Source organism: Erinaceus europaeus, chromosome 19, assembly GCF_950295315.1.
Source record: "Erinaceus europaeus chromosome 19, mEriEur2.1, whole genome shotgun sequence".
Taxonomy (NCBI): domain Eukaryota; kingdom Metazoa; phylum Chordata; class Mammalia; order Eulipotyphla; family Erinaceidae; genus Erinaceus; species Erinaceus europaeus.
The window spans coordinates 15,333,160-15,360,763 of NC_080180.1; the positions used below are offsets into that span (position 1 = coordinate 15,333,160).

Sequence of the window (27,604 nt, forward strand, 5' to 3'; positions counted from 1 at the left end):
CCACCTGCACTTAACTTGCTGCGCTACAGCCCGACTCCCTGTTTTAAAACTTTTAAGAGTCTGCCCAGACAGATACTAGCTATATCAGAATATATTCAATACAATGGTGCTAATATGTTAGTTGAGTTCATGGTTTCAGTTTCTTTTCTACCTTAATACCTTGAGTAAGGCATATAATAATGCCTCAAAGCTGTTTCCATCTATGACAATGAAAATAAAATGTGGCTCCACTATTTCACTTTTTTTTCCTGCCTCCAGGGTTATCGCTGGGGCTCAGTGCCTACATTACGAATTCACTGCTCCTGGCAACTATTTTTATTATTAATATTATTTTGGATACGACAGAGAGAAATTGAGAGGGGAGGTGAAGGTAGAGAAGGGGAAAGAAAGACACCTGCAGACCTGCTTCACCTCTTGTGAAGCGGGCCCCCTGTAAGTGGGGAGCCTGGAGCTCCAACCAGGATCCTTTCTCAGGTCCTTGCACTTCAAACTATGCTCATTTAACCTGGTGCACCACCGCCTGGCGCCCTGTTTCCCCTATTTCATGGTTGAGACTTTATGCAATATAAATAAGTACAGTGCATTATAAAAATTTGCTTCGAGGCTGGGAGGTAGAACAGCAGGTTAAGCGCACATGGCAGCCAGGCACAGGGACAAGCATAAGGATCCAGGTTTGAGCTGCAGGGAGAGTCACTTCACAAAGGTGAAGCAGGTCTGCAGGTGTCTATCTTCCTCTCCACACCTGTCTTCCCCTCCTCTTTCAATTTCTCTGTGTTCTACCCAATAAGGACAGGAGTAACAACAATAATGAACAAGGGCAACAAAAGGGAGAAAACAGCCTCCAGGAGCAGTGGATTCCTAGTGCAGGCACTGAGCCCCAGCGATAACCCTGGAGGCAAAAATAAATAAATAAATAAATAAATAAATAAATAAATAAATAAATAAAAAACTTGCAGGGCAGGGGTAGATAGCATAATGGTTATGCCAAGAAATTCTAATACCTGAGGCTCTGATGTCCCAGGATCAATCTCCTGTACCACCATAAGCCAGAGCTGAGCAGTGCTCTGGTAAAATAAATAAATAAATAAATAAATAAATAAATAAATAAATAAATAAATATTAAAAACAAATAAAAACCTTGCTTTTAGCCATATTTTAATATATCCTTTTTGATGCTTAAGTTCTTATTTTCCCGCAATCATTTCTAATTCCTTTGTGATCATAAAACAATCTCCAGTTAAGCATCAAAATGTGGAAATGTTGAGGCAGAACTAGCTATGTTTCAGAAAGCTTCTCTTTAATGCTTGCATTTTTTTCTTTTCTTTTTTTAAATGTTAGTTTATTTTAAAGAAAATTAACATTCTCTAACATTTAAACTCTGAAATTATTAGCCCATATAAAAATGACACCACATGATAACCATGGTTTATGAGAGCCTTTACTGAAAAATCATACTTTTAGTTTTTTGATCATTGGTCAAGCAAAAATAATCTGGAAATCGTCAGTTCAGCAATTATGACAGTGTACTGGCTGCGCTAATAGCGGCAATTTCACTGAAATCTATTGTCAATGGCTTCAAAGAAAAGTTAAATGAGACCTCAAAGAATTCAGTCATAGTCCTATACTAGTTCTTGTTATGCACATAGTTTGATTTCCTCTACAGACTAAACTATTAAACACTGCTTCTTTGGTCTCTGTTCAATCTTTGCTTGAAAAACACTGCATATTTCTGCAATCATGAAGCAGGGATCAGATTCCAACTCAACAGAAATTGAGTTTCCTGTGCTTTAAATCTGCTTTGGAACATCACAAAGAGAGTATGTTTTTGACATTTTCTTTTTAAACCAAGTCATTTAAATCTTAAGCAGGAGCTTTCATGATACTTAGGCGTATTTTTCTCTTTATACTATTTACAAGTTACTATTGCTTTGATTGTCGTTATTTTATCATTTTCCTTTTAATAATATGCACGTGTAGCTTTTTAAGCTTTGTATTTCACATGTAGAACAGGCTGACTTCCACTAAGCTCCAGGTATTATTTACATACTAAAATATATGCCAGGAGATGAGAATACAAGAGAGAGGAAATTTGTGTATTCAGAAAGCACAAGTAAATTCAAATAGAAACAATTTAGTCATTTTTCAGAGATTGGATTTTTTTTTTTTTTACCAGAGCACTGCTCAGCTGTGGCTTATGGTGATGCAGGGGAGTGAACCTGGGACTTTGGAGCCTCAGGAGAGAGTCTCTTTGCATAACCTATATGCTATCTGCCCCGCCCCCCACGTATTTAATAGTTTTTAAAATATTGGCATACTTTACTGTTTTTATGTTTGTTATCATTTGAAATATAGTTTTTATTTTCAAGTTGAATAGCATAAAATAGGCACTGTCTTCCAATTGATACATTTTGAAGTTTATTTTTTGACAAGTAAAAAAAGCCCCAAATTCAGAAGGAAAAAGAAGAGCCAGGAAAGGCAGATCAAGACACAATGAGGATTATTTGCAGTTGTAAAATCTTTTATAATTATTTTTATTTATTGGACAGAGACAGACAGAAATTGAGAAGGTAGGGGAAGTTAGAGAGGGTGAAATACAGACATCTGCAGTTTTCCCCTGCAGGTGGGGACTGGGGACTTGAACCTGGGTCCTTGCGCATGGTAGCACGTGCTCTCAACCAGGTGCACCACCACCAGCTCCAATTATTTGTATTTTATAACACTTTCTGCAAAGCAGGTAGAAGATTAAATGTGGTAAGAGTAAATGCAAGGTGATAAATCTTCATTTGGGGGTGCCCGGTTGCGAAGCACCTAGTTGAATGCAAACATTACAGTGGGCAAGGACCCAGGTTCAAACCCCTGGTCCCAACCTGAAGAGGAAAAAAGCTTCACAGGTGGTGAAGCAGGGTTGCAGGTGACTTGCTCTCCCTCTACCTTCCCCATACCTCTCAATTTCTCTCTGTCCAAAAAAAACAAAAAGAGGAAGTCATTTCTTTAAAAAGGGAAGACTTGGAGTGGCAGTAAATCACACTTAGTGTGATAAGAGACATGAAAGGAATGGTGGTAAAGAGCCAAGTGTACAGATACACACAAGTGAGCATGAGTGTAAACCTACATCAGTGCAATCTTAAGACAAAGCTAAGATTTCTGAGGTTTTTAGAAGGGCAACTGCAAAAAGAGAAAAGAAAAACCAGCAAGGTTTAGGAAAGAGTGGACATAGATGACAAGATCTGATTTTGAAGAAATGAGGAAGAAGTAGGACTAATAGTACAGGAAATAATCCCTCATTTATCAGAAACAAGTGATTTATAAAATTAATTCAGAAGAGTCATCCAGAAAGATATTTTTTTAAAAAAATGCAGAGGTGGTCTGGGATGTGGCACAGTGGACAAAGCATTGGGCCCTCAAGCTGAGGTCCCGAATTAAATCTCCAGCAACAGATGGACCAGAATGATGTCTGCTTCTTTCCTCCTACCATTTTCATTAATAAATAAACAAAAATCTTAAAAAGAGAAAAAAAAGTACAGAGTAGCTAAGCTATAATACCACATGAAATTTGCTGTTAAATTGTGAGTGTGAAAAAAAAAATTTGTGAGTGTGGAAGACAGTACAATAGAGATGCAAATGGCATTACATGCTTGAGGTACCAAAGGTCCCAGGCTCAGTTCCCAGCACCACCAGAACCCAGAGCTGAGCAGTGCTTTGATCCTTCTCTCTCTCTCTCATTAATAAAGATCCTGGTTCAAGGCCCCGGCTGCCCACCTATAAGGTAGTCCCTTCACAGGCAGTCAAACAGGCCTGCAAGTGTCTCTCTCTCCCCCTCTCTGTCTTCCTCTCCTCTCTACATTTCTCTCTGTCCTGTACAACAATAACAACAATAATGAAAAACAAGGGCAACAAAAGGGAAAATAAATAAATATATTAAAAATTAAATAAAAAAATCCAATTTTGTCAGCATAGAAAACAGAGATAACTTAATTTCTAACCAGTTGTTGGTATAGCCACATAAATAATTCTCCTGGGTTGACAAGACAGGTCACCTGTATAGAATTTTATGCTATGTGTGGGACCCAAGTTCTAGCCCAGTCCCCATTACACTGAGGAAGCATCAGTGCTATGGTGTCTTTTTCTCCTCCTCTTGCTTTCTGTCTGAAAAGCAAGCTAGAGCTGTTAAGCCCAGAAATGGCCATTAAAAAAAAAAAATCCTACTAACACATTGAGAAATGCCATAAAGAATTCATATACAAAACAAAATGCATACTTTGGGAACTATAGTGCTGACATTAGCATCACATTATTATTTGGAGGCGGTTTTTATGAAAAGGACATGTTGTTTTATTTTATATTTGTTATTACTTTGTAAATACCTTTATGAATTCACAAACGTTTTCCACAATTCTCTATTTAAAAGTGGTTCTGTATCCAATTCCAATTAAGGGGGTGGGGGAATCACACCACCAATGATCTCTGTCTGCCCAGAGATGGCATCATATTTCAGTCACAAGACCTCCCTCCAGGAAAGCTTAACTGCCAGTTTAAATAATACCTGTCCCCTTCCTGGAAGTTGTATGGGGTTGACTGTGGGGAGTGGGGTGTAAGAAGAAAGAAGGGGGACTAAAAGCTTCAACCTCTAATCATTGGGTTGGTTCCCCAGGCAAATTGCTCTCACCCTTAGGAGCTGTCCTAGGGTCAACTCTTTAACATAACAAAAAACCTTTATTATTCTTATTACTTAGGACTTGTCTCAAGTGGCCTCCCTCCCCCAGGGCTCTGTTCTGGCTCCTACTTAATATTTACATCAATGACCTCCCAGAAACTTCTTCAAGGAAGTTCATCTATGCCGATGACATCTGCTGTGCAACTCAGGCATCAAAGTTCGGCATTCTCAAGGAAACACTCACGAAAGACATGTCTTTGATATCTGATTACTGTAAAAAATGGCGACTAATCCCTAGCACTGCAAAAACGGTATCATCTGTTTTCCATCTACACCATGCCTCAGCCTCGCGTGAGCTTAATGTGCAGCTTGGCAATACGAGAATCCGGCATGAAGCCCAGCCAGTCTATCTTGGCGTTACTCTCGATCGCACTCTGTCATTTCACGAACATCTCATAAAAACTGCAGCAAAGGTGGGTGCTAGGAATAACATCATTGCAAGACTGGCCAGCTCCTCATGGGGCGCGAGCACTTCCACACTACGATCATCCTCTCTGGCATTATGCTATTCCACTGCAGAATACTGTGCCCCAGTATGGTTCCGTAGTCCCCATGTCCACTTGGTCGATTCCAAATTATACTCCTCCATGAGGATAATTTCTGGAGCCATCCGTTCCACCCCAGTTCCATGGCTGCCAGTTCTTAGCAACATCGCCCCGCCAGATATTCGTCGGGATGCGGCATCATCTAAGTTCATTTCCCACGTCTACGCTCGACCGGACCTGCCAATATACGTGGATATCTTCGCCCACCCTGTTCAACGCTTGACTTCTCCTCACCCAATCTGGTCCCCTACACCTACACTGAACTTCTCTGTTCCAGACTCTTGGAAACAGAGCTGGCAGTCAGCTGAGGTAAAGAACAAACACCTCATCACAGACCCCTGCAAGCGTCAACCCGGCTTTGACCTAGCACGTTATGATCGGGCCCTCCTCAATCACTATCGAACAGGCCATGGCCAGTGCGCCGCTATGTTCCATCGCTGGGGAGCCAGAGACGACCCGAACTGCCCCTGCGGCTCCAGACAGACTATGACCCACATAGTCAACAACTGCCACCTCTCCAGATTCAAAGGAGGTCTCGAAGCTTTACATCAGGCTCAACCTGACGCTGTTGACTGGCTACGGAAGAAGGGCAAACACTAGAAGAAGAAGAACTTAGGAATTCTTTTTTTTTTAAATATATTTTTTATATTTATTTATATTTATTTATTCCCTTTTGTTGCCCTTGTTGTTTTATTGTTGTAGTTATTATTGTTGTTGGATAGGACAGAGAGAAATGGAGAGGGGACGGGGAAGACAGAGAGAGGGAGAGAAAGATAGACACCTGCAGACCTGTTTCACCGCTTGTGAAGCAACACCCCTGCAGGTGGGGAGCCAGGGCTTGAACCAGGATCCTTATGCGGGTCCTTGTGCTTAGCGCCACCTGCGCTTAACCCGCTGCACTACAGCCCAACTCCCAATTACTTAGGAATTCTACAGCTTTTAAGAACTCAAATCCAGAAACCAAAGATCAACTAACTCCTGGTAACACCTTCCCTTTACCAAGTGGACTTTCTAGTGAATAGTCAATGTACATTTACAGAAACATAATACCTTTTCTTTCCAGATTGTACACATTCAGAATTACTTATAAAATCCTTGTCCAAGTCTGCAAGGGGCTGGGTGGTGGCACACCTGGTTGAGCGCACATGCTACAAAATCCTCATCCACTTTCATCTCCCTCAAAACACATACAAGGTCACTGCACTAAAAATACCAGTCATTTACTCAATTCTAAATACTTAAGCCATAAATCAAAAAAATAAAATATTTAAGCACATATAATATGTTTTCAAGTTTTGTTTTGTTTTAAACTCATTTTCTTTTGTTCTTATACTTTCCATAGCATTGCTCAGCTCTGGTTTATGGCAGTGCAGGTTGAACCTGGGACTTTGGAGCCTCAGGCATAAGAGTCTCTTTGTATAACCGTTCTGCTATCTAGCCCCACACTTAACTCATGGTTTTTAAACCTTAATATTTAAACAGGTTCATGTGTCTATGAACTTCAGAAAACAGTTTCTCTTCCTTCTTCACACTGCCTTATTCCTCACCTCTCCTTCATATGAAATACAAGAAAATGTGAACTGTGGTAGATACTGACTTCTGTCCTTTAGTAGCCATTCTTCTTTTGTCTTGTTTACTATTAGATTTAGATCATGAAAAATAGAAGCTAGTTCCTTGCCAATAAACACAGCAGAAGTATTGTGAGCAACTAACTGGGAATATCTTTTAAATGAGGAAACATCTCTGGTCTCCTTCCCACTGCATCCGATGTGGGCAAAATTACTGGAATTCCAACATCCAACATGCCATGAAGAATAGTTATGGCAATAAAAACAGTAATGTTAGAATAGTAAAATAGAAGGTTAGATGTGTATACTCTGGAGGTTCTCATATTAAAGGCCACTATATCCAAATCTTTGCCTAACACTATTCCTCAAGCTGGTTAAACTTGCTTTTGATACACAGCATTAGACTGTTACTACCCCATCAAGGTTACCACTAAAACACCACTACACTTCAATAGTGTTTGGCAGTGCTAACTATTCTTTCTTATTTCCCAACATTTTTTTTTCACATCATAGAACTTTCTTCTTTCTTTTTTTTAAAAAATATTTTATTTATTTATTTTTAATGAAAGAAAAATACAGAGAGAAAGATACACACAGAGAGCTACCAGAGCACTGCTCAGCTCTGGTTTAGGGTGGGGCTGGGGATAGAACCTGGGATTTTGGAGCCACAGGCATGAAAGTCTTTTGCATAACATTATGCTGTCTCCACAGCCCCATCATAGAGCTTTCTATACCACACTGGAGTAACAGACAAAACTGTTTATGCCTGGAAGTGGCCCATCTGATGGGTGCTTCTGACCATACCAGGTAGTGCCTGATATTCTGAAATTAAAAAGGACCAATAGCATGGCAGTCATGTACCCAACAGATAACACACATTGATACTATTGTTTATCAATTGAGTAATCCAAGGATAGTGACTTCAATATCTTATAATCTTATTGATTCTTGTGTGCCTATTTAAAATTATTGGTCACAGATGAGACTGTCCAACATCTCAGTGCGTGAAATACAATTAGAAATTTTAATTACACATGGAATCTAACAAATATTAACTCTAAGAACTGAGCAAGAACTTCAATCTCTGAACTTCACATTCTTTTAAAATTTTTTTAAAGTTTTTTTTTTTAATCTTTCTTTACTGGAGAGACACAGCCAGAAATCAAGAGGGTAGAAGAGACAGAGAAGAAGAGATAAAGAGAGTAACCTGCAGCACTACTTCACTTGCAAAGCTTTCCCCCTGCAGGTGGGAGACCAGGGGCTCAAACCAGGTCCTTACACAATGTAACATATATACTTAACCAGGTGTGCTCCCACCTGGCCCTCTGAACGTCACATTTTTGAAGAATAAAACCAGTGTGGCCCTGGAGGTAGTACAGTGGATAAAGCATTGTACTCTCAAGCATGAGGTCTTGAGTTCAATCCCCGGCAGCACATGTACAAGAGTGGTGTCTGGTTCTTTCTCTCTATTCTCCTATCTTTCTCATTAATAAATAAATAAAATCTTTAAAAAAAAGAAAAAGAAAAAAACTAGACATCTACACTCACCCTTATAAGAAATAACAAAAACAAACAAACAAAAAAGCATAAATAAAACCTTTGGCATAGTTCCCGGAGCATACAGGGTACCCAGCAATGTTTATTTTTCTTCTTCTTCAAAGAAACACATATAACTTCTTTTAAAATTCTAGTTCAATGGTTAGAAGTTCTCCTCTTGAGTACTGAATAAAACTGACTACTAATAAAGATAAGAAATGGGCAACTATACAAAATTTGGCTCAATAATAACCAGTATATCTATGGTACTTGCCAGTATCTTGAATTGGCCATGGTTCTAAAATAAGAAGTAGTTCGTGTGTGCCTATCTGCGTATAAGAGAGACTCTGGAATTCAGATAGAAATGGCTACAAATCTGTTCCAAGCTTACTATTAACAAGTTAATTTACAAGTTACTTTGTTTCCTGGTCTCTAACATGGAAGTGTGTTTGTCAAATATGAAACCCAAGATGATTCATTAGTGAGTTTAACACAATTCCTGGGAACTAAGCAAATACTTGAAGACACTGAGCTTTAGCTTTAGATCTGTTATTATATGTATTTTCTGTAGGAGATTAGTTCTGTATCACTAGTTTCTTTAAATTGACCTACAAAAGAAAAACGCAATTTCAATTAAAGCAGACTCAGCCACTCAACTCCTAATAGCAAGCAATCACAGTCATATCAGATAATACTTTGAAAGGGCATACCATATCCCACTGTAGAAAGACCCAAATGTTTCATTCTATTTTTCACAAGTTCAGCAAGCTCTTGTCTTTCTGACCTCCTGTAGAGGTTCAGCCGCTGCTGTGTTATTTTCTCAGCAGTTTTACCCGAGTGCTTGGGACCTTTTCTGCTCAGTCTTCGGGCCCACTGCATACTCTTTCTCCGCAGCAACGGATGGTCAGACTGGTCACTCGATGTTGAATTGCGATGGTTGCTGCGGTGATGACCTTGTTCTTTGGAGTCTTTGGTGTCTTCCCACTCTTCAACACTGATGGATATTTGAGACTTTAAAGGGAAATGGATATTGACAATTAGATATATTAGGGATAACTGTAGCCTAGTGTTGGATTAGCTACTTGTAAATGTCTTAGTTTAATTAAGTATCCAGATTGACTGTTTTCACAGACTAAAATCATAATCAGAGATTCTTATTAGTTGTTAAAATAGTCATAATTTTGTGTCTGAAACTGAATATGAATGAGATGGCATATCTTTGCATCTTTCAACATAGGATTTTGTTGTGATGGTGGTCAGGAACTTACCTTATTTGACTTTTTATTTTTTAAATTATTTTTATTTATTTATCAGATAGACACAGCCAGAAGTTGAGAGGGTAGGGGTAAACAGAGAGGGAGAGGGAGAGGGAGACAAAGAGGGAGAGGGAGAGGGAGAGGGAGAGGGAGAGGGAGAGGGAGAGGGAGAGGGAGAGGGAGAGGGAGAGGGAGAGGGAGGGGAGAATGAAAGAGGGAGGGAGATAGGGAGAGGGAGGGAGGAAGGGAGAGAGAGAGATGCCTACAGCACTGCTTCACTGCTTGTGAAGCTTTCCCCTGCAGATTAGGACTGGGGGCTTGAACCTAGGTTCGATAAATAAAAGTTCTTGCTTCATAAAAGAAGTATTACTTAATCTGCTAACTGGTGTTTCCCTTCTGTGGATGGGGTTTGAACTTTCCCTATAACATGTATGTGATGCTGGCTTCTGAAGTGATACTTCAAATTACCAACTGAAGTAAGATTAGTCGTTAAAGGCAATAAAATCTTTTAATGAATAATATTATTATAGAGGCTTAATCAATCTATACCTTATTTGCAATTCTTAGTGTGACTCTAAAAATTATCTCCCATTTAAAACAAGTAAAAAGTTTATTCATCCATATTTCTATCTTAAAACAGCACTATATAAAAAGACTACAAAGTTATTTGTTTCCTATTTATAAGATAACATTTGATAAGTGTCTTAGAAATTTTATTTTAGCTACTAGAGTAGTTGGGAATGTTCAAAGTTTTAATACCATACCTTGCAATAAAAGATACCTCTTTAAATCTTATAAACACCTTTCAACTAGTTGCTAATATACTTGCAATATAATTCTGTGAAATTAAAGTATATAAACTCTTACAGAGACATTAGTCTTTGTTCAGTTTATTCATACTTTGTAACAAAGAAACATATTAGTTCATTCATATTTAGGAACTTGCTGCTGAGTTCCTTTTTTTTTTAAATCACCATCTTAATAAGAAATGATCTTTCTCATTGTACATTCCTATAACAGTTTGATTTCTGACAAATGTATGAACATAATGACCTGGCCTGATATTATATTCATATAATGACAATTATTAACTCAAGTCATGAAACCAGAAGCCAATAAATATTTCAGAGTGAAAGTGGAGATTCACTTTTCTTCCAAGCAGGGGATGACATACTATTTGTCTTTGCAGATGTATTCTCCTGTGTGTACCAGGGTTGATAAAACACATACTTCCGAAGCATGAACTGAAGCTGATGTATGTATTAGCCTGACAAAATTACATATCCTGTTACTATGCTGAGTTCCCCAAGTAAGAAAAATATCATGATTTATACTAAATCTATAGGAATCACATGGCCTTTTTCGTTACTCCATACTTCAGTAATTCCATAAAACGACTAACATTTCTTTGCATACTTCAGCAAAACTGCAAAAAAAGGATCTAGAAATTCATCTCATGAAATCTAAATAGACAAGACATCAATTACTTTTTTTATATTTATTTTTATTTATTTATTCCCTTTTGTTGCCCTTGTTGTTTTATTGTTGTAGTTATTATTGTTGTCATTGTTGTTGGATAGGACAGAGAGAAATGGAGAGAGGAGGGGGAAGACAGAGAGGGGGAGAGAAAGATAGACACCTGCAAGACCTGTTTCACCGCTTGTGAAGCGACACCCCTGCAGGTGGGGAATGAATTACTTTTTTATGTTTTTTTTTTAATTCTTTCCTTTTGCTATGTACGACATAGTAAAAAGTGCACAAGGTTTTTCTATATTAAGGCATACAAGTTTGAATGGCATACAGGGTATTTCTTAGCTGTCCCAGAATTTTTAACTACTCTGAAAAATAAGAATGAAGCCATTTTCAAATTCATGAAAATGTGCAAGTTCACATAACACTGTTGATGTATAAACAGTTTTGGGGCCAGGCTGTAGTGCACCCCATTAAGTGCACTTATTACCAAACTGTTTGGTTCAAGCCCTTGCTCCCCACTTGCAGGGGTTCTGTTTCAGGAACAGTGAAGCAGGTCTGCATGTATCTATCTTTCTCTCTCCCTTTCTATTCCTTACTCCTCTCTCAGTTTCTCTCTGTACTATCTAATAAAAATCAGGAAGAAAAAAAAAGGAGGGGGGGAATGGCTGCCGAGAGCTGTAGATTCATAGTGCTGGCATTAATCCCAAGCTATATCCCTGGTGGCAATAAACACACACACACACACACACACACACACACACACACACACACACACACGCAAACACAAAATTCTGTCAGCTATAAACATGCACATATAGTAGTAACCCAGTAACAATTACACCAGTAACTAATATTAATTATTCTGCTTTTGGGTACTGCATGTGTGTGAAGAGAAAGGTCTTTTTATATTTTGCCCTTATAATTTTATTATCTATAGTAATTCTGTTATATATTCAACATGACATCATGATCTAATGGGAATAGTGCAGTGCTGGAATACACAAAAAGTGTTTTTTGCTTGTTTGTTTCTTTGCTTTGATAGGGCCTCTTCCTGAACTTGGCATCAGAGAGATGAACTGATTAAATGCAAAAGGTCTAGAATCATAATAAACTCAGTTTAAACACTAATCCCACCACTGACCAGCTATGCATTTCTTGCTATGTAATTTCATTCTAATATTTAAGATGATTTGTATTTCCCTTATGTACACGGAATGCCAGCCCAGCTCTCTCATTTTCAGAGCTGCTTAGAAGCCTACCTTGTTCTGAAGATTTCTGATTAGTGACTCTTTTTGCCACAATTGGATGGAACTTGAAGGAATCATGTTAAATCAAGTAAGCTAGATGGTGGTCAAACATTGGATGATCTCACTCATGGGTGGGACTTAAAGAGAAATTACAGAGTGAAACTGTAGTTAACTATGGCCTATTGCAACGGATCACAGGACTTCAAAGGGGGTGAGGGTGTAAAGGGGAATTGAGAAGTGATCTAATGTTCTATGGTAGAAGAATATGACAAGTTGACAGATGACAAGATGGTGCTTACCATGGGAAGACTGACACTATCAACTTGTGATAACAGTCATGGAAATCAATACATGATTAAAAAAAAAAAGTTTTAAAAAGAAAAAAAATATATTCACTTTCCAATCAAACATCTTTTGGGGGTATGTATTTTAGGATTTTTATGGACTACACATACTTATATGTGCATGTGGACAATATCCTTACACAGCAGCATTTAAAAACCACTACCCAGAAAGAATAGGCTAGTTATGGCCATATGATCTTGTGGGAAGGAAGTTTATATATGTAATACCATAAAGAACAGATACAGTGATAGAGTAGTTACAAAGATTTTTTTTTTTGATATGAGTATTAGGATTCTTATATAATGAATTTGCATAAAGCAGAACTATTGGCCCTCCTATATTGTTACTTGTAGCTCAAATTCCCTTGTAAAGGTCTAGGTGACTTAGATCAGACTTATAATTCCCATTCAGTTCTGATTTTGCAGACTCCAGCAGTCACTTGACAAAGGAACTGCAACTAATGGCTTAATTTACTTCCTGTGGCAGTGCAAAGTGAAAGAATGATCTTCATGTAGTTTAAGATGTTAAGTGGGCAGAAAGCCATGACTATGTAGTTAGATTAAATCAAATAGATTGGATGCATTTAAATAGCGTTGCTAATAAGTGTACTAGTGAGACTCTTATTACATTAAAGTAAGTTAATAAGTTAGAAATGCCTCCCTAGGGTTGGAAACAAGGTAAGAGCCAATTGAGCTAAAACATATCAGATAAAAAATTACAAAATAGAGCAAGGACATATCTTCATTTGACTAATATTATAAGTTATTCAAAACACAGGAATTTACTACTATTTAATCTCTATATTTAAGTATATTGGCATTACACATTTCTAAATCTCATCCACTCAAAAATGATGAAATATTTGGGCTGTTGGAAAAGTCAAAGTATATTTTTCTGCTTTTCTACACAAAAACACATTATGATTTTTCAGACAACATAACAAATGAAAAGTAACAAGCTAAGAGGTAATGAAAACCAAGAATGGGCAGGATTTTTTTTTCTTATTTTTTTACCAGAACACTGATCAGCTTTGGCTTACTGTGTTACAGGGGATTGAGCCTATGACTCTGGAGCCTCAGGCATGAAAGTTTCTTTGCATAACTATTTTGCTATCTATGCCTATCCTGGGCTTGAAATTTTCCTGTCACCTTTCTAGGAAATCTCTCTAGCTTAGTGAGTCACTGCACACCCCTAGATAAGGATATCCAGTTTTTAGAAGTACTCCCTAAATATTTTTACTTGAGTAATGATAAGATATGGAGGGTCAGATAATAAGATTACTCTTTACATTCAGGAATTAAATCAGTGAGAGCAGAAAACCCCAAATTTGCCAGTCAGCAACACAGAGGAGAAAATTAAGTGTTTCAAGTTCATGTGTAGGAAAAAGCAACCTGTTGCAAACACCTTATAATGGTTCAAGTCTTAACTCCTATGTTGATTCTCAAAGCATAATAAAAATAAGAGCTAGTCGAAAGTTGGTAAGAATTGCTAAAGTGAAAAATTATATTTAAAAAAAGGTGGGGATCTGGCATTCAGATAGTAGCAATTCTCAAGCCAGGTTTCCTAAGATTTTGGTTGGTCAGAGTCAACTAGTTTGTTTTTGTTTATTCAGAACTGGGATATTGAATTCCAATACTGGTTTGTTGTGAGGATTAAATACAATAGTAATAAAGTGAGAGCATTGTGTATGAATCGATTAAGTACAAGGAAGCTTAGCCTCTCCTCAGGTGATGTAGATGATGTGTAGTGCTTTCTGGAAAGTAAAGATGAAGCCCAGCCTTAGGGGAGGAGACAAAAGTATTGAGTTCTAGAGTCAATCCCAGAAGCAGAAGATTTAGAGAAAAACTTTTGGAGGCAGCTCATAGGAGCAGCATTGAAAATTAGTGTTCTAGGTGGAAACTGAATACCAAGTTTAAGGAATGAACTAGGAAGAGCAGAAATAATACATAATATAAAAATGTAAATATATGAAAATTTTGAAATGTAAGGGTTAGTGAACATGTGAAAGTTATATGTTTAAACTAATGATTGAGAATATATATTTATATATATGCTTTCCAGGTGGTGGCACACCTGGTTAAGTGCACACATTACAGTGCACAAGAACCCAAGTTCAAGGCCCTGGTCCCCACCTGCAGGGGGAAAGCTTCACAAGTGGTGAAGCAGTGATGCAGTTGTCTCTGTCTCCCTCTCTCTCTGTCCTCCTTCCTTTTAAATTTTCCTCTATCCTATCAAAATAAAGTAAATAAAGTTCAAAAAGGCCTTTAAATTTTATAAAAGAAAGTTTGGTTTTTTTTTTGGCCTCCAGAGTTATCTCTGGGGCTCAGTGCCTGCACTATGAATCCACTGCTCTTGGAGGCCATTTTTTCCATTTTTGTTGCTCTTGTTGTTATTGTTATTGTTGTTGTTGGATAGGACAGAGAGAAATTGAGAGAGATAGGGAGGACAGAGAAAGGGAGAGATAGACACCTGCAGACCTGCTTTACCACTTTTGTGAAGCTACCTCTCTGCAGGTGGGGATCTGGGGGTTTGAACTGGGATGCTCAGCAGGTCCTTGCACTTTGCACCATGTGAGTTTAACCTGCTGTGCTACTGCCTTGAGAGATTTTTTTTTCTTGTCTCCAGGGTTATTGCTGGGGCTCAGTGCCTGCACCACAAATCCACTGCTCCTGGAAGCTATTTTTTTTTCCCTTTTGTTGCCCTTGTTGTTTTTTAACCTTGTTGTGGTTCCTTACACTGGTTCATGCGATTTGCACCATGTGCACTTAACCCGCTGCGCTACCTCTCGGCCCCCTCAAAGAGATTTTTTAAAAAGATTTTATTTATTTATGAGAAAGATAGGAGGAGAGAGAAAGAACCAGACATCACTCTGGCACATGTGCTGCCGGGGATTGAACTCGCGACCTCATGCTTGAGAGCCCAAAGCTTTACCACTGCGCCACCTCCCGGACAACATATGATTTTTAATCATATATGAAATATATGGGGCCAAGTGGTGGCACAGTTGGTAAAGCACGCGTGTTATTGTGCACAAGGGCTGGGCTTCAAGCCTCTGGTCCCCACCTATAGGGGAAAAGCTTCAGGAAAGGTGAGGCAGGGCTGTAGGTGTCTCTCATTCTCTCTCCATCTCCACCTTCTCTCTGATTACTCACTATCTCTACCCAATAAATAAATAATTTTAAACTTTCATTTTATTTATGTTTTTTCATTTTATTAGAGGGATTGATGGTAAATAAAAATGTTTAAAAAGACAAAAACTATGTTAGACAGCTGAGTGGTGGCACTCCTGGTTAAATGCACACATCATCATGCAAGGACTCCGGTTCAAGCCCTCAATCCACACCTACAGAGGGGGAGGGAAGGTTCAGGACCAATGAAACAGCACTGCAGGTATTTCTCTCCCTGTCTACCCCCTTCTTGATTTTGCTCTGTCTCTAGCCAATGAATATAAATCCGTAATAATGATTTAAAATGTTTTAAAAATGAAACAAAACCACTTCAAACAATAAAAAGTGAAAATTGTGTTAGATATGGATGAAGACTAGAATGGGCAGCATATATTTACTTAGGTTAGTGGCAGAAACATAATGTAGAAGGACATTTTAGGAGAACTTGAGAAACTGTGCCCTGTGCATATGTAAAGGCAAAGAGGTAATTGCGTTGAAATGAGTGATTTTCAATATTTCAAACAAATATTTCACTCAAAGACAGACAATTCCTAGCCAGCAACAGACTAGTTGGTAACGACACTACACGGTGAAACATATGACTGAATTACTATATCAAGGTGCTTATATAGTATATAGATAAAGACAGACATGTGAAGCTAATTTTTACATCTACTACGGAAATAAAGGTTCACTAACTTAAAAACTGAGAATTTGTAACATTTCAGTGTTATTTGCTTTATTTAAAAATCTGAAATATTAAATTTCATTTTTAATTATTTTAAGGTTTTTCCTGTAACATCTCCACATTTAAATAATTAAACCACAGGAGGATAAGGAGACAAACAAAATACTTACTTGTGATGCTATTTCTCGAGACTGACACAAAGGGAGGAAAAAAAAGAAACACACAAAATACAGTTTAAACAATGAGTACACAATACATACATGAAGCAGTCAGCAAGGACAAAATAGAACAGATGCCTGTATCGCATGTACATTCAGTTTTTGTGCTTTTACTATTGAATAATTTTCTTAATAGAATCCTGTAGAGAATAAGCTATTGTTATTTTTTAAAAATTTACCAGCAAGTTGTTATTAAACTATCTTATGTTTCTCTTTCTTCTTATTTTTATTTATTTATTTGTTTATTCATTTATGTGAAAACTTTTTCTGAGGTTTGATTGACAAGTGGAGCTAATAGAAAGAAGATAATGAAACAACTGATACATGGGCCTTGCTGATACGTGCACATGCTCCAGCTTTAAGCCCAGATACCCTGTGGGAGCACTAAGGCATCAGAGCAACCTCTGGTGGTGTGCTGTCTCTCCCTATCTCTTTGTCTCTCTAGTTATCTCTTCTTCCTCAGTCTTTATAAAAAAAAAATGGCCCAGGAGTAGTAAAACTGCTCCTAGTTAAGATGTTCCAGAAGAAGTTATTTTAACCTACATAACAACCATATTAAGTTAGTAGAAATCATCTGAGTTTTCACATTGCCTCTCGTGTCTGAAAACTTATTCATCTGGTCAACAGATAAACCTTTTGAATATATAGGTATTATAAAAATTTCTTAATTATTCAGTGTAAAGAAATAATACCTCTATTCTTTTTTCAATAGTTTAGAGTTTGCAATTATATTCTTTGGTTAAATATATCACAGTCTAACTCATATTATCTAGCACTCTATTGTCACAAGTAAAAAAAAAACCTGTATAATAAATATTTGATTATATTACGCTGGAAATGATCTCAGAATTCTCAACACATGGCCCAGTGGAATAAATACTGAGCGAAAAAGCACAGGCAGAATTTCAAAATAGACTGATTTTTATTAAAATGTTCTTATTATGTGATTTATTAAAAGCCAAACCTTTATTTTACTAGCATATAGATCATTATTTTTTCAGTTTGCTAATAGTTAATAAAGGTAGAAGAAGGTCAATCACTAATCCCATTACCCACATTTTCTGAAGTTACATACTGACGGTGACCAAGTATCAGAGTAACATATTCCTCAAATGTATTGTGTACAAATAAAAGTGCTAGTACTTTAATATGCTATAAAGTGGTCTCTTTATAGTTTATAGTAAACTTTTCATTGGCTCTCTAATGGTTCAAACAAATGTGATTTTCAATATTTCAAACAAATGAAGGTCAGTCTACATTTCTACAAAATCAAGTAGGAACAAATACGTTTGCTAATCCTAATTTATTTTTATATTTTGAAAATATAGTTCCATATGACACACAGTATTGTAGGTAAAAAATATATATATTTTTTTTTCTGTGATAAAAATAATTTTTCCACATGAATTTGCTCTTTTGTGTTTTTCTGGCAGGAACAACATACAAGAGAGTCTGAGTTTGTTGTAAAATAATTTGGCACTTGTCTTCTCTTTATCTTTTTTTTTAAATCTGTTTTAATATTTATTTATTTATTCCCTTTTGTTGCCCTTGTTGTTTTATTGTTGTCATCGCTGTTAGGATAGAGAGAAATGGAGAGAGGAGGGGAAGACAAAGAGGGGGAGAGAAAGATAGACACCTGCAGAACTGCTTCACTGCCTGTGAAGCGACTCCCCTGCAGGTGGGGAGCTGGGGGCTCAAACTGGGATCCTTATGCCGGTCCCTGCGCTTTTTGCTACCTGCACTTAACCTGATGCTCTACCGCCCGACTCCCTCTCTTCATCTTTAATCAAACAAACATGCATTTGATTCAGTAGTCTTGAAATTTAGGCATACCTGGTTACACTATCCCACATATTTAAACTCACATATTTTCCCCCGTCAGTCATTTCTGACATTCTCTAATTGGATTTTGCTCTTTGTGGTGTGAAACACAGGGGCCACAACCCAGAACAAATTTTGGATTCAGCACAAGAAATGATACTAATGCTCCTGGGAATACGCCTGAAGCCACGGTGAAACCGACAAGTGCCACAGGGAAATGCTACTATTTCCTGTTATCCTTGATGTCACCTACTTTAAATGTCAAACTATGTTTTGGTGAGAAAGCCAAATCTGACCCATTGCTCTTATACTTTGTAAAAAGCTCTTTTTCATACAAGGATTCACTCACTCGCCTTATCACAAACTACACACATGATTCCCCAGACTACTAACATAAAGTGAGCTGAACCTAGGTTGACAATGACCTTGCAGAAAATGGCCCCACTAAGATAAGTTAAACAAAGTTCTGAGTGATTTTGATGATTCTGGAAAAGAATCTTATGAGCTCATAAACTATAATTCATATGGAACAGTTTTATGGATAGTTATAGGATAGTGCATTTATTTGAAAATTTTAATTTCATACTTTCAAAATGCAAAAACTATTTAGAGCCACATAATGTGAGCAAATCAAAATGTGATGTTTTCAGCTATATTCAACCACCAACAATTTTACTCCATATTATTAAAAAGCTCTAACTTGCTTTTAAAATGACCAAACTTTCTTCTGAGAAGATCTAGGTATGGCTGCTGCAGCTTTTTATCTTCTAGAAGAGACTCAGTCTATAGCTAAAAAAAAAAAAAAAAAAAAAAAAAAAAAAAAAAAAAAAAGTGAATTTCAATTCTTACAAGCCCTTATCTTTGTTTTGCTTCCTTCTAAATGCTAATATATGGAGTTGAAGAGTAGACTAGAAAGCTAGACTGCTTGTTTGAGAGCTTTCTGTGTCATGCAGTTACTTAGAATTAATTTATTTCCAGACAATCTTCTAGAAGTGAAAAATTTCAATGTACAAAAGGTATTCACAAGTCAGAAGTTTATACACTATGTCCCTTAGCCAACAACATTTTATGAAATTCTAACACAGTTTACAAAATAGTTGATTAAGGGTTTTGCTTCTGAGGAGCCAGGAGACAGTTCATGATTTAAGGCACATGCTTGTTATGCACAACTCAGGCCATAGTGCTGAGAGTTCGAACTCAGGCCATAGTGCTGAGAGTTAACATAAATTTTTTTTTCATAATTTCCATTTTTCTTTTTTTTATTTATTGGACAGAAACAGGAGAAAAATTGAAAGGGAAGTGGAGGTAGAGGTAGTGACAGAGACAGACAGACAAACTGATTGACTGACCGACCAAATGACCCACCTGTAGCACTACTTCACTGATCCATGAAGCTTTCCCCTTTCAAGTGGAGACTGGGGGCTTGAACCTGGGATCCTACACACTGTAACATCTCTACCACCGCCCAGCCCCACTCTTATTCATCTTCTGTATTTTTCAGACATCAGATTCCAAGGCTAGCAAAGATTAATTGTATTAAAAAGTAACACAAGGTATATGTGGAATTAACAAACCTCAGATGTAGCAAGCTTCTGAGATTCTGTCCTGTAGATTCCAATGGGCACATCGCCAGTGGAGGAACACAGCTTCTGGTAAAGTCTGGCATATGTTCGGATCCATAAGTCATCCTCAGTGATCTTCATCTACAACAGGTGTGGATTATTAACATACTGAACTTTAAGGTAAAAACCCACTGGCTATTTTTCTCAGTAATTATTTCACAAGGATTTCTTCCTTGGGTCAGGGATCTATCAAGATGTTAGAGCAGGTTTTAGGCTTTGTAGGTATGAGGCCCTGGGTTCTATCCCTGGCTGTCTACCTCCTCACAAAACAGAATTTGGTATAGGTGTCCATCCATATGTAAACTCAGTTCACCTCACCTCATCTTACGTTTCACCCAAACGTAAGAAATCACATACTCAACTTGCGGCAGCATGACACTTTCAACCTCAGCCAGCAGTAGTCATTAAGCCAGAAAGAGAAGGAAGAATACAGGATGAACTTATTCTTGGGCAGAACTTGGGAGGTGCACCCGGTTGAGCACATTTTTACCATATGCAGGGACCTAGGTGCAAGGCCCTAGTAACCACATGTAGGGAAAAATTTCCCAACTGGTTTAACAGTGCTCCAGATGTGACTCTGCCTCATCCTCTCTATCTCCCTTTTTCTTCTCAAATCAATAAACAGTGCTTCCATTATTTCCATCTACTGCTAAAAAAAACTTAAAAAAAAAAAAAAAAAGAACAGAAAGGGGCAAATTTAGACTGGTTTTGGTATATTGCACCAAAGGAATGGACCTTGGGGAGGGATGAGGGCAGGGGCATGGGGAGGGTGGGGGTGGGGTGGGTCCTGGTGCAGGAAGGCGCAAGGGCCTTAGCCTAGGAGTGAGAGTGTTTTGCTAACACCTGCCATGGTGAGATGAGAAATTCTGTCCATGTATTAACAACTATACTGGAAACTACTAACCCCCTCAATTAAAAAAAGACTTCAGGGCCAGGCGGTAGCTCAGCGGGTTAAGCGCACATGGCACACAAGGATCCCAGTTCGAGCCCCCAGCTCCCCACCTGCAGGGGGGGTTGCTTCACAAACAGTGAAGCAGGTCTGCAGGTGTCTTTCCCCCCCTTCCTCTCCTCTCTCCATATTTGTCTTCCCTTCCTATCTCTGTCTTCCCCTCCTCTCTATATTTCTCTCTGACCTATCCAACAACAGCAGCAATAACAATAATAGCAAGGGCAACAAAAATGAGAAATGGCATCCAGGAGCAGTGGACTCATAGTGCAGGCATGGACCCCCAGCGATAATCCTGGAAGCAAGCAAAAAAAAAAAAAAAAGGTTTGGAAAACATGAATTTCTTGAGTGTTTAAAGGCTGCTACCACAATTTTGTGAGCAGTGTGAGCAGACTTGGCATATGCTAAATATCTTTGGTTTTTTTGCCTCCAGGGTTATTGCTGGGGCTCAGTGCCAGCCCCATGAATCCAGTGCTCCTGGAGGCTATTTTTTTTCCTTTTGTTGCCTTTGTTGTTTATTGTTGTTGTTATTGCTGTTGTTGTTGTTGGATAGGACAGAAAGAAATTGACAGAGGAGGGGAAGACAGAGAGGAGCAGAGAAAGAAGGCAGGTGGCAGGAGGCATGGGCACATCAGCATTAGTCCCTCTGTGCTCATAAGCTGACATTGTTAGCAAGACAATTGAAAAATACAATGGGCACAGTGTAAGGATAAAACAAAGGGTTTAAACTGCATGATCACTGCTTTTCTCAACAATAGAGTGTCTTGTGTCAGAGAATAATAATAGTCTCAAGTTGTCAGGTAGTAAAAAAAAAATAACTATACTGAGTTTTCTTTACATAAAGACTACCGTAATTGTCACATATAAATAGTATTTCCCTGCAAATATTTTAACTTAAAAAAATCTGAAGCACTTCTTTGAGTAGATACTAGAAAAATATGCATGACATAGAAAAGTTAGTCCATATACACCTTTCCCATATCTGGGAGCTACTCTCTTCCCTGATCCGGTTTTCTAGCCCTTTTTCCAGCAATGACAATAACTGGGTTCCACCTGTATATCAGAGGTCAGACTCTGGGAAAAAACTAGTATAGTCACGGGCCCTTTGGAATATAACTAAAATTGGCCTACTAACTATCTACAAAATGGAGACCGCCCCCAACTTTTCATGTGAACCATTCCAGCCTTTAGGTTCATGATTAGTCAATAATTTGTTTGGCTTTATATGTTAACTCTTTTTTCAGGCACCAGGTTCCAGATGCCAGCATGATGCCAACTGGACTTCCCTGGGCAGATGACCCCACCAATGTGTCCTGGAGCCCTGCTTCCCCAGAGCTCTGCCCTACTAGGGAAAGAGAGAGGCAGGCTGGGTGTATGGATCCACTTGTCAATGCCCATGTTCAGCAGGGAAGCAATTACAGAAGCCAGACTTCCACCTTCTGCACCCCATAATGACTGTGGGTCCCTACTCCCAGAGGGTTAAAGAATAGGGAAGCTATCAGGGGAGGGGAGGGGATGGGACACGGAGTTCTGGTGGTAGAAATTGTGTAGAATTGTACTCCTCTTATTCTATGGTTTTGTCAGTGTCTCCCTTTCATAAATAAACTTTTTTTAAAAGTTAGTCCACTCTTACACCTAATTTCAGAACAATGAGAATAATTTTCCATACACATATCATTAACTTACAGAACAAAGAAATCCAGATCCTGGGGTAGTGTCCAGTCCCAGGAGAAGTCTGGTGATAGAGATCATATAATCCTTCACAAAGGACTGCAATATAAAAGTGTTGTATTACATGAATGAAGTGTGTACAACAGAGCTGTGAGCAGATTATTACTTCTAAAAAGTTACTTCTCATAGAAAAAAAATTTACTTTTTAGTGCTTGGTCTTCCAGCTCTACAAAAAAGTAAAATTAATAAAAAGATACAAAAATCTTCTGTTACAAGTGGGGAGAAGAAAATAAATGATTGGGAAGAAATAACATAGTAAATCCTCTTCCATATTTTTAAAAATTTATTTAAAATGCCATTATCAATTCAGATATACAGTTGTGATGTTGTTTCCCACAGGGGAAGGGCTGGGAGTAACCAAATGAGGTGTCACAGCCTAAAGATGAGGACTAGGACTAACCACTGGATGGTTTATCTTGCAGACTCCTGTCCTATTTGTTATATTGATTGGCACTATTGCCTGGATCAGAGTTTTATTTGAGAAAGCAGAGGAAATGAAGTCTAGGAATGATGTAAATTGGCATGTGCTAAATATCTCAACTGTACAGCTGTATTCTTTAAACAGTGAAGCAGTGCTACAGGCCTCTCTTCTCTCTCTTTCCCCCCACTTTCTCCCCCTCTCTTTCTCCCTCTCAATTTCACTGTCTCTATCAAAAAGAAATAAATAAAGAAAATAAAAAAGCAGGCCACTGAGAGCTGTGGATTTGTCACGCAGGCAGGCACTGAGTTAATCCAAGCTATAACCTTGGTACTGATTTAAAAAAAGAAAAAGAAAAGAAAAATGAATAAAGCAGTAAAGCATCTCATCGGAGAGCATGGGAAACATAAATAGGTAACTACTGCTCTTGTAGTATCTTCAGAAAATACTATTTCCTGTGTCTCTAATTCTAACAAAAATGTGAAGCAAAACTGAAAAGCAAGACATAGATGTCGCTTTCCTATTTTTAGCCTGAACCTTAGGCTTGCTCATGAAATTTTATCTTAAAAAAAAAATGATACCCTGGCTGTGGCATAAAAATCTGAAAACTACTGGAGCATCACGACATGACATCAAGTATTCCACTGTTACTGATTAAAAAAAAAATTCTTCAGTTTTAAGGTGACTCTTCAAATAAGCCTCCCCTGGCAATCCTCCTTGAAGAGTTCAGGAGAGAGAGAGAGAGAGAGAGAGAGAGGTGCTTGAGGGCAGAGTCCTGCCTCTTGAAGAGCCAAGATAATGTGTCTGGGAACCATACAGTGTTTATTCTCCTTTGCTGTGTTTGTCCCTGTTCTCATCTGGCAGAAGCAGATGGTTCCTGACATTGCTCCAGGCAAACTCATGGGCATAATTAGTCCAAGGCCAGTTGAAAAGCTCTATCTTTGGATTAGTTATTTGAGCCGAGCATAGTAAAAGAGGGTACATCAAATGTGTATTGGAAAAAAGACCCAGCAAAATGCTTGAATGCTTGAGATTAAAGTTATTAAGCCATTTAAGCTCTGCAAATATCATTTTTGCTTCCATGGAGATATTTAGAAATTGATTACATGAGTTGAAGAATATGAAATGTCACCGTTATTTAGTTTCTGAGAGTTTAAACAATTCAAAATATATAAGAGTTGAGCAGTAGTGCAGTGGGTTAAGAGCATGTGGCACAAAGTGCAAGGACCAGCTTAAGGATCCCGGTTCAAGCCCCAGGTTCCCCAACTGCAGGGGAGTCGATTCACCAGCGGTGAAGCAGGTCTACAGGTGTCTTTCTCTCCCCTTCTCTGTCTTCCCCTCCTCTCTCCATTTCTCTCTGTCCTAACCAACAACAATGACATCAATAACGACAATAATAACTACAACAATAAAAAAGGGTAACAAAAGGAAATAAATGAATATTTAAAAAATTAAAAATCAAAATACACATGTGAAAAATGACATCTCTGTGAACTTCTGACCTATGATAAAATGGCAATATTAACTCTGGCACTTAGAGACAAATGAAATAAATGGTTATTCTCCATGAGACATTTTTATGTTTTTCCAAAGCAGTCAATAATTAGAAGATGCTTAAAATGTCCTCGGTTCACAAGCTTTAGTATCTTATTTAAAGTGTGGAAAAATTGTATTATGAGGAAAGTTGGCTTTTTTTTTTTTTTGTCATTATTGGGTCTTTACTGCTCTGGGCCAGTTTCCAGATGGAAAGAGAGGGATAGAAGGAGAAGGAGAGAAAGGTAGATACCACAGCATCAAAGCTACTCCCAATGTTGTGGAGGCAGTGCTGGAACCTGGTTATGTGCATGGCTAACTAAGCATGCATCCTCACAGGTGAGCTATCCAGACTAACTTCTTTTCACGCTAGCAATTTTACAGCTTGTTTTTGAGTCTAGAAATATGCTTAGGGGGAAATGCAATATATACTTAAAGTGTCATAGCAAACACTGGAGGACATTGGTACCAATGAATGCCTAAAAGTTATCATTTAGGTTATTCTGACAAATAGATTTTCTTAACAAATGTGTCACGGGCACATTTAGGTCATTAAATAAAGTGTTGAGTTACTTTCAGATCCAAATTAAGTAATGCCAGGAGAAACACTAGGTATAACAGACACTAAGCAACACCAAAATGCAATATGGACAGTTCAGAGAGGAAAGAAACATCGCATACCTGGTAGAGAAGTGTATCCAGCATGCTGATGCTAAACACCCTTCCAGCAGCGAAAGGCAGTCGAAACATAAAGGCCAAATTAGAACCTCTTTCTCGCTCTTTCTGCTCAGAAATTTGAAACGGAAAATTTTGTGAGTGTCATATATTTATCAGTGTCTATTTTTCCTGATTTGTGAGGGGAAAATAATCTATCTCTTTAATATGGTTCATTTCACTACTTCACTTATTAAAATATCCAAGGGTCTTGGAGGTAGCCCCTAAATTCCAGATTTCAAATGATAAGTAATTTAAATTTCTCATAAGAGAGCAGAAGTATTAAGACAGTGCTCAAAGGATGCATGTCTGCTTCTCACTTGTTTGGCAAAATGTACAAGAATTTATAACACATTAAGGAATGAGAAAACAAAGGCAGAAGCATAAAAGCAGGCCTTGCAGGTGTCCCATGCTTCTTGCTAGCTAGACCAACACACAAGGAAGAGGGAAGATGATTCTGGGTTCAGAAGAGCTCAGTCATCTCAGATTAGCCAGTAAGACATTGGATGCATTGGTACTCACAGGATGCATTGGATCGACCTTCCCGTGGTGCATCCCGTGAGTACCCATTAATTGGGGAAACTGACGATCCTTCCTAGCCAACTGAATCCACATGGATCCCAGTCACTTTCAAAGCCAGCAACAAGCAGCTCCTGACAGCTTTCAAGCTGTTGGTCCTGTTCTTCGAGTCCTCCAACTTAATGTTGAGGGGCTGTCCTTTGCCAAACGCGTTCTTATTGGTCAATTGGCGATACAGCATCAGGCAGATGTTATCTGCCTACAAGTAACACAGATAGCAGTCGATGAAGCTGCTTGATTCACCATCAGTGGATTTGATTTAATATGTTATAATCTCCATCCTAAACACGGCCGAGCCATCTACGCCAAATCATGTCTTGCGAACGTTTACCATACGGCCTCTTCGACCTTCTACGACTCCATTACTATTGGAACTATTCAGCTCATCAACGTATATAAGCCTCCCAGTGCTTCATGGGATAATGAGGTCCTGCCTAGCCCGAATCACCCAGCCATTTACGTTGGAGACTTTAATAGTCATCACCAAGACTGGGGATATTCCTCCACTCGTGCTGACGGCTCTATCTTAGCCAACTGGGCTTCAGCGAATGACCTCTCCCTATTATACGATCCCAAACAGCCAGGCTCTTTTCACAGTGCTGGATGGAATAAAGACTCGTCACCCGACCTGTGCTGGATTAGCACAGTCAACGGCCAAGCCTTTCCCGCTAAGAGACAAGTTCTCAAGATCTTCCCGCACAGTCATCACCGCCCAGCTATCATCCACATTGGTCTCCAGCTCCCACTGATTCTGTGCTCGGAGAAACTAAGATGGAACTTTCGGAAAGCAAACTGGCGTCTGTTCAGTGATCTTACCAACAAATCTATTCCTGCAATTCCAATTAACTCCATCCCCTCTGAAGATTCCTACAGGCGCTTCCGCCAAGCCATCTTCAAAGCAGCTTCCCAAGCCATTCCTCGTGGGAGACGTGCTAACTATACGCCTTGTCTTGATGCTGAATGCGAGCAACTACTAAAGCAGTATGATGAGTCGGGCGACCCAGATGTGGCTGACCATCTCATTGCCTCCCTGGATGCAGCACGCCAAGCCCGCTGGCAACAACTCACGGAAAGTCTGAACTTCACCCACTCTAGTAGAAAGGCCTGGAAGCTTCTTCACAGACTGGGTGCTGGTAGCCAACCCTCTCCCGTCTCCCATCCTCCCGTATCTCCAAACTCAGTGGCCAGTCACCTAACTCAAGTTGGACGTGCTAAGATCGACCCAGTCTGGAAAAGAGAAATTTCCCATGAGTGGTCATCCCACTTCCAGTTATCTTGTCCATCTCCAAAACTCTCTCCCTTTACACTGTCTGAACTGGAAGACGCTTTGAAGAGGGTTAAACCGGGAACGGCTGCTGGCTATGATAACATCACCCCAGAACTCATTCTTAACTTGGGCCCCGTGGCAAAGAAGTGGCTCACTACATTCCTGTCCCACATCTTGGAATCCGAATCTATGCCCAAAATTTGGTGTCATGCCAAG

At 38.7% G+C, this 27,604-nt stretch overlaps 1 protein-coding gene across 5 annotated transcripts in view; it reads right to left on the reverse strand.

Annotated features, from left to right (window-relative positions):
• Window positions 1–27,604, reverse strand: part of KCNT2 (potassium sodium-activated channel subfamily T member 2) — a 432,524-nt gene that overhangs the window by 20,964 nt on the left and 383,956 nt on the right. For 4 of the 5 annotated variants that reach the window (XM_060178486.1, XM_060178488.1, XM_007539739.3 and 1 more), the window contains 4 exons: window positions 25,510–25,611; window positions 22,833–22,916; window positions 20,153–20,281; window positions 9,074–9,374 (listed from right to left, as the gene is read on the reverse strand). In XM_060178486.1, the coding sequence (XP_060034469.1) occupies window positions 9,074–9,374; window positions 20,153–20,281; window positions 22,833–22,916; window positions 25,510–25,611 (616 nt within the window). The remainder of the gene's footprint in view (window positions 1–9,073; window positions 9,375–20,152; window positions 20,282–22,832; window positions 22,917–25,509; window positions 25,612–27,604) is intronic. The other variant, XM_060178487.1, reaches the window with a different exon arrangement.